Source organism: Schistocerca nitens, chromosome 12 (assembly GCF_023898315.1).
Source record: "Schistocerca nitens isolate TAMUIC-IGC-003100 chromosome 12, iqSchNite1.1, whole genome shotgun sequence".
In the NCBI taxonomy this organism is placed as follows: Eukaryota; Metazoa; Arthropoda; class Insecta; order Orthoptera; family Acrididae; genus Schistocerca; species Schistocerca nitens.
The window spans coordinates 111,951,025-111,968,066 of record NC_064625.1 but is presented as its reverse complement, the minus strand read 5'-3'; the positions used below and the strand labels follow the sequence as shown (position 1 = coordinate 111,968,066).

General features: G+C 39.7%; 1 protein-coding gene across 2 annotated transcripts in view; it reads left to right on the top strand.

Annotated features, from left to right (window-relative positions):
- The first annotated feature begins 3,610 nt into the window (after positions 1–3,610).
- LOC126215172 (uncharacterized) overlaps positions 3,611–17,042 on the top strand; it is a 36,554-nt gene continuing 23,122 nt past the window's right edge. For both annotated transcript variants that reach the window (XM_049941839.1, XM_049941840.1), the window contains exons 1-4: positions 3,611–3,875; positions 3,963–4,300; positions 9,790–9,960; positions 11,449–11,590. In XM_049941839.1, coding sequence (XP_049797796.1) covers positions 3,669–3,875; positions 3,963–4,300; positions 9,790–9,960; positions 11,449–11,590 — 858 coding nt within the window. In that variant the 5' untranslated portion in view covers positions 3,611–3,668. The remainder of the gene's footprint in view (positions 3,876–3,962; positions 4,301–9,789; positions 9,961–11,448; positions 11,591–17,042) is intronic.

Here is a 17,042-nt window from a genome sequence, read left to right as displayed (position 1 = left end):
ATCTGCTCCTGATTTTGTTTCATTATAATCCAGAATAATTACTGGCTTGCATTCTTCACGATCTTCCACTTCTTTCCATGAATGCATTGTTCTGAGCAAAGTTACAACTTTTACCTTTTTCGGACAATATGAAACAATTGAAACATGCTCTTGGAATCCAAAAATAGATGAATATTTGACTAGACCTTTGGTCTGAGTGAAAGCTTGTGGTAGTTCTCCTTTACTTTTTCTAATTGTTCCTAAGAGTGTGAGACTGATTTTCAGAAGTTCTCTCGCCAAACTAAGGCTAGTGAAAAAATTTTCAGTTGTTACATTTCTGCCACTGTTTTCTAAGCCTTTCACCATGTCTAAAGCAACTCTCTTGCCTTGACCAACTTCACGAGATTCATTTTCTTGTCGACCAGTGTAAACTTGGAGATTGAGAACGAAAGACGTTGCACTATCGCATACAGCCCCTAATTTCAACCCATATTCTCCTGGTTTTGAAGGAATACATTGCCGAAATGGACATCTACCACGGTATGCCACAAGTTGTTAATCAATTGTTACGTTGCTGTGAGGAACATATGCTTCTTGAAATGTGTGAACCCATATTTCAGATATTTTTGTAATGGGAGCCAGCTTGTCAGGAGCACTGTTGTGACGTCTCACATCTGCGTCATCAAATCGGATGCACCTTGAAATTTGCATAAAGCGATTTCTAGCCACTGCGTCACTAAAAATGGGTCTACCATCCTCTTTGTTCCACAGATGTTTAACTACCGTAAACAAGACTACCCTCTTTGTTAGTCAACTTTAGAATTATATCAACAATGTCTCTCCTAAGAAACAACTGAAAAGCTGATTCTATGGAGTCTACATTTCTCACTGCGAATTTTGTTGGACCTGGCTTTACTCACATTATGTTCCATCTCTCTTCGCTACCATGAGCTCTTCTCAGCTCGTGTTTGTGCCACAATTCTTCTTTGTTTTTATATCTACACAAAATTTAAAAAAAATATAAAGGGTATATCTTGGCTCTAGACCCTAACGCACATTTACATATAATAGTCAGAAATATGTGTAACTTCCTGTTCAGGTAGGCGGTTCTAGGCGCTACAGTCTGCTAGAACCGCGTGACCACTACGGTCGCAGGTTCGAATCCTGCCTCAGGCATGGATGTGTGTGAGGTCCTTAGGTTAGTTAGGTTTAAGTAGTTCTAAGTTCTAGGGGACTGATGAGCTCAGAAGTTAAGTCCCATAGTGCTCAGAGCCAGAGCCTGTTCAGGCTGGACATCTGCGCTGTCCAAATCTTCTTCTGAACTTCCGTCTGATTGAGGAATATTCTCTTCTAAGACGTCAGTTTCTCCATAGGTGCATGAGACATCAGAAATTATATCGCTGATATCACTATTTGATTCTGCAGATAGAGGATTATCCTGCAGTAATATTTCAAGCACTTCGTCTTCGGAAAGGTGACGAGACATTTTCCACTAGATGCAACACACACAATAGTAGTCTTCACTTGTATGGAACAAATAACTGTCGGCTTATAAAGTATTGGCAACAATATTTACAAGAATAAAACAAAGGAAATACAGCAACAGTCACGGATTCAATGCAGCATTATTGGGTAATAATACTGCAAGAGAGAAATGGGATCGCATTTAACCTCTATGGTATTCAATGGTTCTCTCTTGATTTTCTGCAAAACTAAATATTTTTAAAAAAGTTATAATAATATATTACGAACCCATTACTTAATTCGGGAAAAGTCTGAATTTTTCATAATTTGTAGGACTAGTAAATAAGGTATATTTTATATAAAATTACGGCCTGGGGTCATTATAGACCGCACGGTGTTAGGAGGGTTAAATAACACTAATTACATGTCAACATTTATAAGAAAAATATCATATAATCGTTTTGAAGATACACCCTGTAAACCTAAAATTCCAAATTACTCTCTGGGGTGTGTCTTGGCCATTAAAAGTGAAATTGGGCACAAACAAAAAATGTGTTTTGCACTATTTTTCCCCCACTACATACCTCCCAAGTTTCATCAAGATCGTTTGTTGACACCTGGGAATGTTCTCTTGCAAGTGCAAAAGCAAATGCTGGAACACATCCATGTATATGGATTTGATGTGGAGGTTAAGTGTTGACGTTATTCTGTTGTAAACACACACACAACACGCACACACACACACAGAGAGAGAGAGAGAGAGAGAGAGAGAGAGAGAGCTCAGCTGTGCTATTTTATATGCGTAGGCTTCCCTTTGGGAATAAAGCGAGTCAGAGATACTTCCCCTGATAACTTACTTAAAGAGTGGGGGAAATGGCTCAACGAAAAGAACACTCCAATTTCGTATGAATAAAACTAGAGAAGTTTCCCACAAATCGAGAAAAATTCTCCGTATTTGGAAGTGAGCCCTGTAGCATACTTCGAACTGAGCAAGTTCTGTTGCTGTTAAATTTTACCCTGTTTTTTCGTAAAAATCGCAGAATTTATTTTGCTCGGAAGGCAACAAAAGATATGCTTAGTAAGAAACACTGAAGAGAAACTGTGAGAGTTTATGCAGGTTTAACAAAGAAGATTATTTGGTTGACGAAATTTTTTCCTGAAAATTATAAAAGTACCGAGGGCAACGAAGCGAAAATGATAACATTTTTGTGGTTTTTAGTAGACGTAAGTTTTCATACTAGGAGAAGACTTACTGAGTATAAACCAGACATCTTTTAGTAACATTTTCGGATGTTCATCATGTTTACTCAGAGCATGAATCCTGTGTTTGAGGATATTGGAAGTACGTAGGCGGATCGTAAAAATTAATAACTGGTTTATTTCATACCAAGCGATCTGCTTCACGTAACTAACCGCATGCGTCATATTGAACCAATATTATCTCATGTCAGAAAAATCTGACAGGGTTCCGATTTGGAGTCGATAATAATGTGATGTATTATTAAGATTTGGTTCGCATAAAATGTTCACCTAATTTCAGAAACAAGAAAATTCTCGTATAGCAAAATACCATAACATCGTCATAAAAGGAAACTGTCCGTAATCGACTTAATAACTTGTCACCGCTCATAAAACGGAAATGGAAACGCGGTGCAGCTCTCCGTGAACACAATGATGTGCTGGACGCGGCACACAACACACCCCAAGAATCTTCTCAAGAAGATGAGCTAGTAAGAAAGAACTCGCTCGTCTGTGCATACGCTTTGAATTATTGTCGAACGAAATTTTAAATTTTCTTAGAGAATACTATTTTGCTGTGAGAATCTTCTCCAGAGAATGTTTTCTTTTTTGTTTCTTTTTTTTGTTACTTATGCGATCTATCTTTAATGTACTTCTCTGTATAAATCGCCAAAATGAGTGCGATACAGTTGGTGATCGGCTGAAATCTGTCGCTTTAGTTATGTGACAGATTGAGCTGTGGCGTAGCCCGAGGTCTAGGTGAGGTTGAAAGCTGATAATTTGATTGTGAGTTAGTGAAGTCAACGAATGTGAATGCCAAATAAAAGTAATAGAAACATTTTGAACTGTAGTGTTACGTGATGTTTACTTTCCCGCCATATGTAATCGATCTATTTCAGGGTACCCTATTTGGGTTGCTCATTGCCTCTGGTAAAGATCAGCTGTTGTTGATGTTGATGGTAGCTCACGCAAGTTTGTGACAGGTTATGGGCATTTGCATTTATTTTGCTGAAGCATTGACAGCAGTTGCTATACTGCATGCCTTGGAAGTCCGAGTGTGGTTATGGCAATTAACAGAAATATTATCAACTGCACTTCCTACACGATGGCCTACGGTCAGCTTGTTGTCATGGACTTTCGTGGGGCTTCTATTTTGGGCCTATCTGTACCTGCTGTATTACAGAATGGTTCAGGTAAAGTGATAAATCTTTATGTAGTTGAGACTTTCCCTTCTAGAAAAAAAATAACATTATTTTGACATTCATGATTGTGTTTAACAGTTACTACTGAAGAGGATGGAATTGATTGAACCACATAGGTCCCTCCTGGTGGAAACCTTTTGGAAAGCTGGATTTCTGTGTTGTAGCGTCACATACTTTATAACGAAATTCATTCTCGACCATGGAACCAATGTTGACGATTGGCTTCCTGAACTGGTTAAACAAAACATTTTTCATGGAAATGATCCCGTCGCACCCTGTTCGAAGAAATATTTTGGCCTATATTGTGCGTTTTATGTACATGATCTGTGGATGACAACTTCGAGAAGAGGATTTAATCTAACAAGTTCAACGAAACTTTTCTTTTATCTGTTTGTGTTGACTGCGCATTTAATGAGGTATGACAATTCTGCCATTTTTATGACGTCTGAAAATTTATACTTAGAACAATTTTCGAAGCATATCGATTACTTTTAATAGCCATAAATGCATTATTTTGAAATCCCAACGTAAAAAAAAAAAAAAAAATCATCATTCCTCGAGAAGGCACAAATGAAGATAAGAAATTTCTCGTAACAATGAGTAATTGTTACGTTGTTGTAGATCGGTTACTAATTTTATTTAACAAGTCAGGAAACTGTGGTTGCACTTTATTGACATAGAAGTCACAAATAACTGTGTGAGCCTCATAACTCTTGTCATGGAGAAAGATTTCTGACCTGTGATGAATTCTTCTTGGGTTATCAGCCGAGTGGTGGCGTCGTCTTGTCGCAATGTTTGTATGTCTGGCGAAGTCGCCAGAAGATGATGGGTACTAAACTCATTGAAACGTTGGGACAAGACGACGCCACCACTCGGCTGATAACCCGAGAAGAATTCATCATTGTGATATGCCGAGAGAGACTGCAATCGCATATAGATTTCTGACCTGTATGTCCCTATCCAGGTATTAAATTTTTCATGACTTAAGTAGGATGGTTACTTAGAAAAGGACCCAGTCATTTTCATGCCCTGTCCTTGTTCAATCCAAGGGAGATTGTGTGGTGGTAAGGAACTAGACTCATAATTTGTAGAACACTGGTTGAAATCCCAGTCAAACTATCCATCTTTAAGTTTTTCATGATTCGCGTGAATTGTCAAGACCAGTATTGAAATGGATCCCTTGAAAGAGTATGGCTTTTTTTAATTTTCTTCCACATTCTTCTGAGGTGTGAGTTTGTACTTCATCAGAACAGGCTCATAAGGCTTGTCATGGTTCGTGCGGCTCCCCTCGTCAGAGGTTTGAGTCGTCCTTCGGGCATGGGTGTGTGTGTTGTCCTTAGCGTAAGTTAGTTAAAGTTAGATTAAGTAGTGTGTAAGCTTAGGGATCGATGACCTCTGCAGTTTGGTCCCATAAGATCTTACCACAAATTTCCAATTTCTCCTCATTCTTTCAGATATTTTTGCTCTCATAATTTGAGAGCAGCCTTCCTGTACACTTTTTATTGACTTTTGTATGTAGTCTGGTGATAAGAGGGGCTTCAGTTACAATGTATAATCCGAGGTCCCATCTTCACAATGGGTCAAGGAAGATTCTCCAATATCAAAAAAAGCTTGTCAGGTCAGGTCTAATGTCAAGGCTGTGCTGATAGTTTTCTGTGACCTTGGAGGATAGCTTCATCATGAATTTGTACCACAGGGTCAAATTGGTGGTACTATCAGGAACTGTTGCGATGCTGGGAGAGAATGTGAAATGTTGTGAGACAATTCATGGCTCTTGCATCACGATAACATACCCACATCCCTATTGGTGAACAAATATTGCATGGACAATCAAATAACTGTGCTGCCTCATCCTCCATAATCTGCAGATCTGGTCCCTGCGGACATTATGTTTTATTTCCAAAGTTGAAAATCCAGTTGAAAGTACGAAGATTCGCAATGATAGACAAGTTGAAAGAAAATTTCCAGATGGCGCTTCGCGCGATCCAGCAAGAGGCGTACCAAGACTGCTTCCAGAAGCAGAAATAGTATTGCGAGCAGTGTATCAGTTGTGGAGGAGAGAGTTTTGGTGGAGACCATGCACAATAAGTGAAAGGTAAACACAAAACAAAACAAAAAATTGTAGACAAAGTTCTGGAATTTTTTCAACAGACCTTGCACCAAAAAGCAATTCATTCAAATTGTCAAAACCGGAACTAATCAATCTTTGACAATATAATGTAATTGGGATTGGGTAGATAAAAAAATCTACTCACCAAGCAGTGGCAGAACACATATAAAAAAAAGTTTTATGTATGCAAGCATACAAAAGTGCTGGCAGGTCGGTAGACACACAAACAAACACAATCATACACACAAAATTCAAGCTTTCGCAACCAACGGTTGCTTCGTCGGGAAAGAGGGAAAGATGAAAGGATGTGGGTTTTAAGGGAGAGGGTAAGGAGTCATTCCAATCCCGGGAGCGGAAAGACTTACTTGGGGGGAAAAAAGGACACACACACACACACACACACACACACACACACACACACACACACTCTCTCTCTCTCTCTCTCTCTCTCTCTCTCTCTCTCTCTCTCTCTCTCTCTCTCACACACACACACACACACACACACACGCAGACATTTGTATATATGCAGAAGGACGTGTGTGTGTGTGTGTGTGTGTGTTTGAGTTTTTGTATGTGTGTGCAAAGCATTGTGAAAATATCTCAAATACACTCCTGGAAATTGAAATAAGAACACCGTGAATTCATTGTCCCAGGAAGGGAAAACTTTATTGACACATTCCTGGGGTCAGATACATCACATGATCACACTGACAGAACCACAGGCACAAAGACACAGGCAACAGAGCATGCACAATGTTGGCACTAGTACAGTGTATATCCACCTTTCGCAGCAATGCAGGCTGCTATTCTCCCATGGAGACGATCGTAGAGATGCTGGATGTAGTCCTGTGGAACGGCTTGCCATGCCATTTCCACCTGGCGCCTCAGTTGGACAAGCGTTCGTGCTGGACGTGCAGACCGCGTGAGACGACACTTCATCCAGTCCCAAACATGCTCAATGGGGGACAGATCCAGAGATCTTACTGGCCAGGGTAGTTGACTTACACCTTCTAGAGCACGTTGGATGGCACGGGATACATGCGGACATGCATTGTCCTGTTGGAACAGCAAGTTCCCTTGCCGGTGTAGGAATGGTAGAACGATGGGTTCGATGACGGTTTGGATGTACCGTGCACTATTCAGTGTCCCCTCGACGATCACCAGTGGTGTACGGCCAGTGTAGGAGATCGCTCCCCATACCATGATGCCGGGTGTTGGCCCTGTGTGCCTCGGTCGTATGCAGTCCTGATTGTGGCGCTCACCTGCACGGCGCCAAACACGCATACGACCATCATTGGCACCAAGGCAGAAGTGATTCTCATCGCTGAAGACGACACGTCCCCATTCGTCCCTCCATTCACGCCTGTCGCGACACCACTGGAGGTGGGCTGCACGATGTTGGGGCGTGAGCGGAAGACGGCCTAACGGTGTGCGGGACCGTAGCCCAGCTTCATGGAGACGGTTGCGAATGGTCCTCGCCGATACCCCAGGAGCAACAGTGTCCCTAATTTGCTGGGAAGTGGCGGTGCGGTCCCCTACGGCACTGCGTAGGATCCTACGGTCTTGGCGTGCATCCGTGCGTCACTGCGGTCCGGTCCCAGGTCGACGGGCACGTGCACCTTCCGCCGACCACTGGCGACAACATCGATGTACTGTGGAGACCTCACGCCCCACGTGTTGAGCAATTCGGCGGTACGTCCACCCGGCCTCCCGCATGCCCACTATACGCCCTCGCTCAAAGTCCGTCAACTGCACATACGGTTCACGTCCACGCTGTCGCGGCATGCTACCAGTGTTAAAGACTGCGATGGAGCTCCGAATGCCACGGCAAACTGGCTGACACTGACGGCGGCAGTGCACAAATGCTGCGCAGCTAGCGCCATTCGACGGCCAACACCGCGGTTCCTGGTGTGTCCACTGTGCCGTGCGTGTGATCAGTGCTTGTACAGCCCTCTCGCAGTGTCCGGAGCAAGTATGGTGGGTCTGACACACCGGTGTTAATGTGTTCTTTTTTCCATTTCCAGGAGTGTAATAAAGTTATTGTAGAGCTGTGAAATCGCTATATATATATATAACCTGACCAGTGATTGTAAAGCAGTATCCACAATACCTACTAACCACAATCCAACAAAGTTACGAAATGCCAACAAGAAAAACCTCAAAATTGATGAATTAGTACATCACCACCAGTTTTGATGTATACACAAACACACATACCAAATGTGTGTTTATTTATCCGATTATATTATATCGTCAAAAATTGATTAGTTTTGGCTTTGGTGAGTTGAATGAATTTGTTTTTCATTATGAAGTCTGTTCAAAAAATTCCAGTACTTTGTCCACAACATTTTTCTACACTCCTCCGAAATACTCTCCTGCACAATTGATACACTGCTCCAAATGCCGTTTCCGCTTCCGGAAGAAGTTTTGGTATGCCTCTTGCTGGATCACGCAAAGTGCTGTCTGTGAATTTTCTTTTATATTGACCGTTGTTTCAAATTATTTCAGTGGGGTTTTCAACTTCGGAAGTAAGAGTCCACAGGGGCCAGGTTGGGAGTACGGAGGGAGAGGCAGCACAGTGATTTCATTGCTTGTGCAATAGTCACGCAACAACAGGGATGAATGTCCGTGTACATTATCATGAGGCAAGAGCCATGAATTGTCTCACCACATTTCAGGCCATTTCCTTCTCATTTTCTCGCAGCGTCGCAGCATGTCCTGATAGTACAGTCGATCAGCAGTTTGCATTTGTTGCAGGAATTCATGATGAAGCTATCCTTCGAAGTTAAAGAAAACTATCAGCATGGCTTTGACATTTTACCTCTGAGCTATTTTTGGTCTTGGAGAATCTTTCCTTGCCCATTGCGAAGATGGGACCTTTGTCTCAACCTCATAACTGAAGATCCGTGTCTCATTGCCAGAAAGAAAAAAAAGCACAAAAAATAGTTATCAATCAAAGTCATCATCACATAAATCTTGGCTGGTGAACAGCCCAGCGCCTCCCCCCCCCCCCCCCCACCGCACACACACCTAAAAAATAAAAGAAAACCATTTTCTATCTGTCCAAATAACAGTCAGAACTTGATCGTAGACAACATGTCTTGACCTACTCATGTATGTCTGTATCATATTCATCTGAACCATCAGAGATCAGAGAAAGAAATCAGTGTAGCTCAAAGGCCCTCAAGAACAACAAGGCTCCAGAAGGTGGTAGCATCACAGCTGAGATGCTCCTCTTGGAAAGTGAAACATTGATGGATGCTTTGAAGCTATTAATACCGACCATGTGGCCAGCAGAAAGTATGTTTGAGGAATGGAAGGGAGCAATTCTGTGTCCAATCTTCAAGAAGGGTGATGCTACACAAGTATCAGACTGCTGAGAGATTTCATTACTTGAAACTGATTATAAAGTATGAATACACAGAATTGTTAAAATATTTCACTCATTAAATAGTGGTAGACTTGAATCCTTAACATAATACGCATTTCTGATAATAACTTCTAACATTCTCAGTATTGTATGTGAGTAGTGTTAGTGTATGGATTGAAATGTCTGCATGTACACACAAACTTTTGTCACACACTTCTGAACCTTGAAACATGTTGTAGGGCCCATTGATAATGTCTCACTGACTATTTTATATAAGGTTAAACAGAGATAAGGATCTTCCAGAAATGTGTCAGTCAGGCTATCGAATTGAAATCCACCACACATTTAATTTGCTAGTTATATTTCTATATGGAACTTCATGTGAGTTACAGGTAATCAAAATATTTTCTTTTCCTATTATCAAGGTGTGTGAAGGCTGCATACCTGTTTGTGATCTTAATGAACATTGAAGCATTACCAGCATGTGGTGCAGCAGCCTTTGTTCTGTTTGACCGGCCTGTGTGGAGAGGTGCATTTCGTATAGCAGGAGTCGGGGTGATATCCCGTATACTATTTGCAGCTCACGCCTTTCTATGGTGAGTATAATCCCCAAAGAATCAAAGAAAGAAAATACAAATGTGGGTGAGCTGTTATGAACAGTGTTGCGAATGCATTATGGTAGCCAAGGTAGATATAAAATCAACACCCAGCACAGCAGTAAAAGTTCAGTGAGATTATTCAAACAGTTAAGGGATACAAAAATTTAATTGTGGTGGGTGACAGAAGTTTAGTAATAGGAGAAGAAAGGCAAGGGAAAATAGGTGATCATTTACTGGGGGAAAGGATTGATATATGGAGCTGCCTGGTAGAATTTTGCACAGAGCATTTTTTAATCATCACTAACACATGGTTTAAAAATCGTGCATGAACTTAGGACACTGGAATATTTCAGATTAAGACATTTCAAAGGGCAGATGTGGACTCGGACTGTAATTTATTGGTTAAGAACTTCAGATTAAGGCTGAAGATGTTCGAAAAGGTAAACATTTAAGGTGATGAGACTAGGAGAGAGGAAAAAAAGGTTGTTTGGAGTTTGAGGAACTGTTCAGACATAACACTAAAACACGGGAAAGAAATACAATGGAAGACAAATGGTTAACTTAGAGAGGTGAAACAGTGAAGGCAGCGATGCATAAAACAGGTAAAAAGACAAAACCTAGCAGAATTCCTAGGGTAACGCAGGAGATATTGAATTTAATTGATGAAAGGAGAAAATATAAATATGCAGCAAATGAAACAAGCAAAATAGAATATAAAAGTTGACAAAGGAGGGAATTGAAAATGACATGGCAAGAATGGCTGGAAGACAAATTCAAGGCTGTAGAAACGTGCATGACTAAGGCGAATATAGATGCCACCTTTAAGAAAATGAGAGATCTTTGGAGATAGGAGGAACAGCTCAGATTGCAAGCCAGTACAAAGCAGTATGTACTTGAGACATATATCTATTAAATTGTAAGCCCATTTTTGGTTTTTATTTAGCCTTAATTTGTTTTAGGCATTATGAATTCATGGAAGTTAAGTGATAGGTCGTTGAAAGCTGTGTGTGTCATTGGTCCCAAAGTGAAACCACAACTTCAAAATAATTGTTTACTTTTTGCCAGTTTGTTTTTGCATATGTCGCATAACAGATGATACAGGTAATTTTGTGAAAAAAATTAATTCTTTTATATTTTGTTGGGACTCAAATGTTTAAATGGGTCCTTAAATTGCCATATTTGCAGTGCTGTCATCTTCCAGTGATGCTGGTACAACCTGGTCAGCTAGTAACATTCTAGTTTGCTCTCAAATAATTCTTGAAACTTTTCATGGGATGTGTGTACAACCTGTTTGGTGGCAAAATACAGTATTTAATACAACATTGTGTACTTGTGTGTCATCAGGTCCATAGTTTTGTGGAATGTATTTTCATTAAGAAGTGATAAATATATTTAATCACAGAGAGCAACCACAATATGAGTCACTTTGCTTAAAGAAATGAGCAGTGTCTGAGAGCTGATTTTGCTCCTCATTTTCTTTTCCAGGGCGACAAACATGTTCTTCCTGCTGCCTACCTTGTTGCTTTATCCAGCTGTCACAACGGAGGTCAGGCAGCCGGATGTTCTTCCTCTTATTGCACTCAATGCAGTCCTGTGGACATTCTACTGTCTTAATTTTGTGACATCAGTAAGTATATTGATGCTCTGAATCAATGTGCCATGTGATTTACTACCTTGTTTGTGCCACTTAACAGTGTTTTTATTCTGCTGTATGAATCCAAAATTTCCGTATCACCATCGTGGTGGCGATGGTGGTGGTGATCATCATCACCACCATCATTATTTTTCCAATCTAACAGATTGAGTGTGTCAGTAAATAAACCTCCTCCAACTTTTCTTATCCTTCCACAGCTGTTGCTTGAGTGCTTGACGGAATTTGGCACCTCGAATATTGAAACAGTTCTTCACCCAGATGTCTCGAGTTCTTCCTCTCATTCCATTCTGTGTGACAAGTCAGTCAAAGTAAGCTCGTGTGAAGCTGTTCTGTGTTTGTTCTTATTTTGCTCTATTTCTACCTGGTCATCTGTATGGAAATGTCCAGCACAAGATCAAACTGGATATCCATTCTTCTCCCCTTGTGGCGTCATTAGGCTTATTACAGCAAAGAGTGACTGATTAACTTGCTGTTTAGTCTCTCTGAATCCCATTAATCAACCTACCATATCTGTTTCCTCATCTCCAGTACGTACGTGGACTGCTGGAGAGTGCCTGTACAACATAACCCAGTGATGCAGTTTTGTTGGTTTTAATATCTATTTTTGTGAATTCTTCATGTTGACCAGTTATTCTCTTCACACATCCATTTCTGGCTTGTCCAAGTGTAGAGAGGTATTAGCTGTACTCAGTTTTATACAGATTTTCTCACTTACAATTTTGTAAAAAGATACTTTGCTGTATCTGGCTGTATGCAGCCAGACTGCCAGTCCACTGAGTGAAAATGAAACAAAGTTTTTGAGCTGCAGCTCATAGTTACCTTTGTAACACCATATTGTTAAATGTTACCTGAAAGCTTACATGTAATATTACCAGACAAGTTCAGTTCCATTCCCTTACATTTAAATCTCATTCTCACTCAAATTTAAATTAGGCCTATACTTCTACCCCCTGTAAATAACTGTGCAGTTTCTAGAAAAATGCAATTCTGCCTTAACATTTTATGCCAAATTAAGCCCACTTCATTGAAGTACAATGGCTAAATCAATAAATGTGATGCAAATATGAAGTGTGTTTAAGTAAGTCCAGTTTCTAAATACGAGCTCTGCAATGTTGTGGTCAGCTGTCCCTATGTGCATGCTGAGTATCTAAAGGCATTCCTTACTTACAGATGCCATTATAGAAACAGTTGTCCATGTTTATAGTTGTTTCTGCATATTTAAAATGCCCCAGTTAACTGAAATTCCCCCCCCCCCTGTTACTTCCATCCTTTATTTCTCCATGTCACATTCTGTAGTTATATTTAATTCCAGCGAAAACTGTGATTTTCCCACTGTTGCCTCGTATTTTCATTTTTTTAGTGTGTCTGAAGACATTGACAAGAAGTGTATGTCCACCCGAAACCCTTATTTCCTTGAAAGGATGTGTTGGATACAATGATATTTAAAATGCCTCGGTCACTGTACTGATTAGTAGTGTCACTAGTGAAAGGTTAGGGGGTTTGATCATTTTCTTAATAACTGTGCAGTACTATAGAACACATTATTCCTTTATCTCTAAGGTTGGTAGTGGTTGAACACAAAACCCTATCAATCTGAAGTCTTCAGATTCCTACCATTTCAAAACGATAGAGTTGATTGCTTGAGAAGAAATGTGTCAAGTTGTGTGTTCACTTTATCTCACTTCACTCAGACATTTGGGATGAGTATCGAACCACACAGTTATTGTTGCATGTGATACACTTCATTCAATCCAGATAATTTGAGTAGGTTGTAGATCACTTGTCAGTAAATAATTTTTGGGGCCAACACCAAGTGCAGCTGAAAGATGCCTCTTATTTTACTGTATTGTAGTGGTCATTTTAGTATAGTTTTTCCTGTATACAGCTGTTCCCTTACTACTTTAGAATAATGCTAATCAGTGTTGCATTTTATTTGCGATCTCGGTATTAATACAGTTATCACAGTTTATGAATTGCTTTTCTCTTGTTCCATGAGATTAAGTTTATTAAATTTCACGTAAGCTATTCGAAAATGGAAGGAAAAACATACTCCAGTCCTTTGGAAGCTCTTATTGATTTGATTGGCAGTGTTAAAATTTAGGGTATAAAAACTCCAAATAAGTTATCTCATTAGGAGAGCTCTCATTCACCCCAGCAGAAACAATTGTAGTTTGTCTCTATCTCCAAAACACTATTTCCTGACATCATCATCCTCTCCTTGTTATTTCTGAAAACATGATTTTATGGAAAACCAAGACGACAGCCAAGGAGGAGGAATGTGGTTCACAAAGAGACCACCCGACAGTTGAATTTTTGTAATTTTTTATATTTTTGGGATAAGAAGTTCATCACTCAAGTATCAGTCGCCGAAGGAGTTCAATGTAATTCTCAAAAATACTCAAGAAAATCGACTTTTAAGTTTTCCAAGGAATTCAAATTTACTTAACATGGAGTTGATTTTCACGAAGAAGGGTTGTGTGGCTCTTGTGGTATTGTTAGAGAACTGTGATGTCATTATGATCTTTTTTCTTTAATTCGAATACTTTCATTATTTAAATATAAATTACATCGAATATATGCTGATTAAGACATATTTACTCTCCGTTTTTGAGAAAAATGGAAGTCTTCTTCATTACGGTTACATATTGCATACAAATTTTCAGTTTTCACTGCAAACATAAATTCTTAATTATCAACATTTTATAAAACATTGTTAATAAATTTGTAATGTCTGTTATTGAAATTACCTTTATTAAAAATGTTTTAAAAATATTGATAATTCAGAATATATATTTGCAGTGCATCTAATTAGAAGCAAGATAATGTGCATTTTTCATAAAAAATGATGAGTGGATATCTATTTGATGAATTTTACATTTAAATGAAATAGGTAATTATGTTCAATGATAAAAATAAAATGGAAAAAGGCTATAGAGTGATTTGTTCCAACGATCCATTGTTCACGCAATTACTTATCTCAGACACTACTGAGCAAGCCACTTGCCCCATCAAAAAAATCATCTAAGCTCTAGTGAATTGTAGTTCCAAGGAAATCTTCAAAGTCATTTTTCTTGAGAATTTTTGAGAGTTGCATCAAAATGCTTTGGTTAACTGACATTTGAGTTCTGAATTCGACATACAGTACATATATAAAAAAATTACAAAAATCCACTTGCTGGGTGGTCTCCTTGTTAGTTTCAATAGTGCTATCATATTATAGTCAACACAATCAAATCATATTGGCTTGTTAGGTTTAGCCAGTGTGCACTGTACAAAGATTTTGTAAATTAACCTGTTTTATTAAAAAAAGCTTTGCACAATACATGTTGTTGTTGTGTTGTCTTCAGTCCTGAGACTGGTTTCATGCAGCTCTCCATGCTACTCTATCCTGTGCAAGCTTCTTCATCTCCCAGTACTTACTGCAACCTACATCCTTCTGAATCTGCTTAGTGTATTCATCTGTTGGTCTTCTTCTACAATTTTTACCCTCCACGCTGCCCTCCAGTGCTAAAATGGGGATCCCTTGATGCCGCAGAACATGTCCTACGAACCGGTCCCTTCTTCTTGTCAAGTTGTGCCACAAACTCCTCTTCTCCCCAATTCTATTCAATACCTCCTCATTAGTTTTGTGATCTACCCATCTAATCTTCAGCATTCTTCTGTAGCACCACATTTCGAAAGCTACTATTCTCTTCTTGTCCAAACTATTTATCATCCATGTTTCACTTCCATACATGGCTACACTCCATACAAATACTTTCAGAAACGACTTCCTGACACTTAAATCTATACTCGATATTAACAAATTTCTCTTCTTCAGAAACGCTTTCCTTTCCATTGCCAGTCTACATTTTGTATCCTCTCTACTTCGACCATCATCAGTTATTTTGCTCCCCAAATAGCAAAACTCCTTTACTACTTTAAGTGTCTCATTTCCTAATCTAATTGCCTCAGCATCACCCGACTTAATTCGACTACATTCCATTATCCTCATTTTGCTTTTGTTGATGTTCATCTTATATCCTCCTTTCAAGACACTGTCCATTCCGTTCAGCTGCTCATCCAAGTCCTTTGCTGTCTCTGACAGAATTACAATGTCATCGGCAAACCTCAACGTTTTTATTTCTTCTCCATGGACTTTGATACCTACTCTGAATTTTTCTTTTGTTTCCTTTACTGCTTGCTCAATATACAGATTGAATAACATCGGGGAAAGGCTACAACCCTGTCTCACTCCCTTCCCAACCGCTGCTTCCCTTTCATGCCCCTCAACTCTTACAACTGCCATCTGGTTTCTGTACAAATTGTAAATAGCCTTTCGCTCCCTGTATTTGACCCCTGCCACCTTTAGAATTTGAAAGAGAGTATTCCAGTCAACATTGTCAAAAGCTTTCTCTAAGCCTACAAATGCTAGAAATGTAGGTTTCCCTTTCCTTAATCTAGCTTCTAAGATAAGTCGTAGGGTCAGTATTGCCTCACGTGTTCCAACATTTCTGCGGAATCCAAACTGATGTTCGCCGAGGTCGGCTTCTACTAGTTTTTCCATTCGTCTGTAAAGAATTTGCGTTAATATTTTGCAGCTGTGACTTATTAAACTGATAGTTCGGTAATTTTCACATCTGTCAACACCTGCTTTCTTTGGGATTGGAATTATTATATTCTTCTTGAAGTCTGAGGGTATTTCGCCTGTCTTATACATCTTGCTCACCAGATGGTAGAGTTTTGTCAGGACTGGCTCTCCCAAGGCCGTCAGTAGTTCTAATGGAATGTTGTCTACTCCCGGGGCCTTGTTTCGACTTAGGTCTTTCAGTGCTCTGTCAAACTCTTCACGCAGTATTGTATCTCCCATTTCATCTTCATCTACATCCTCTTCCATTTCCATAATATTGTCCTCAAGTACATCGCCATTGTATAGACCCTCTATATACTCCTTCCACCTTTCTGCTTTCCCTTCTTTGCTTAGAACTGGGTTTCCATCTGAGCTCTTGATATTCATACAAGTGGTTCTCTTTTCTCCAAAGGTCTCTTTAATTTTCCTGTAGGCAGTATCTATCTTACCCCTAGTGAGATAAGCCTCTACATCCTTACATTTGCCCTCTAGCCATCCCTGCTTAGCCATTTTGCACTTCCTGTCGATCTCATTTTTCAGATGTTTGTATTCCCTTTTGCCTGCTTCATTTACTGCGTTTTTATATTTTCTCCTTTCATCAATTAAATTCAATATTTCTTCTGTTACCCAAGGATTTCTACTAGCCCTCGTCTTTTTACCTATTTGATCCTCTGCTGCCTTCACTACTTCATCCCTCAAAGCTACCCATTCTTCTTCCACAGTATTTCTTTCCCCCATTCTTGTCAATTGTTCCCTTATGCTCTCCCTGAAACTCTGTACAACCTCTGGTTCTTTCAGTTTATCCAGGTCCCATCT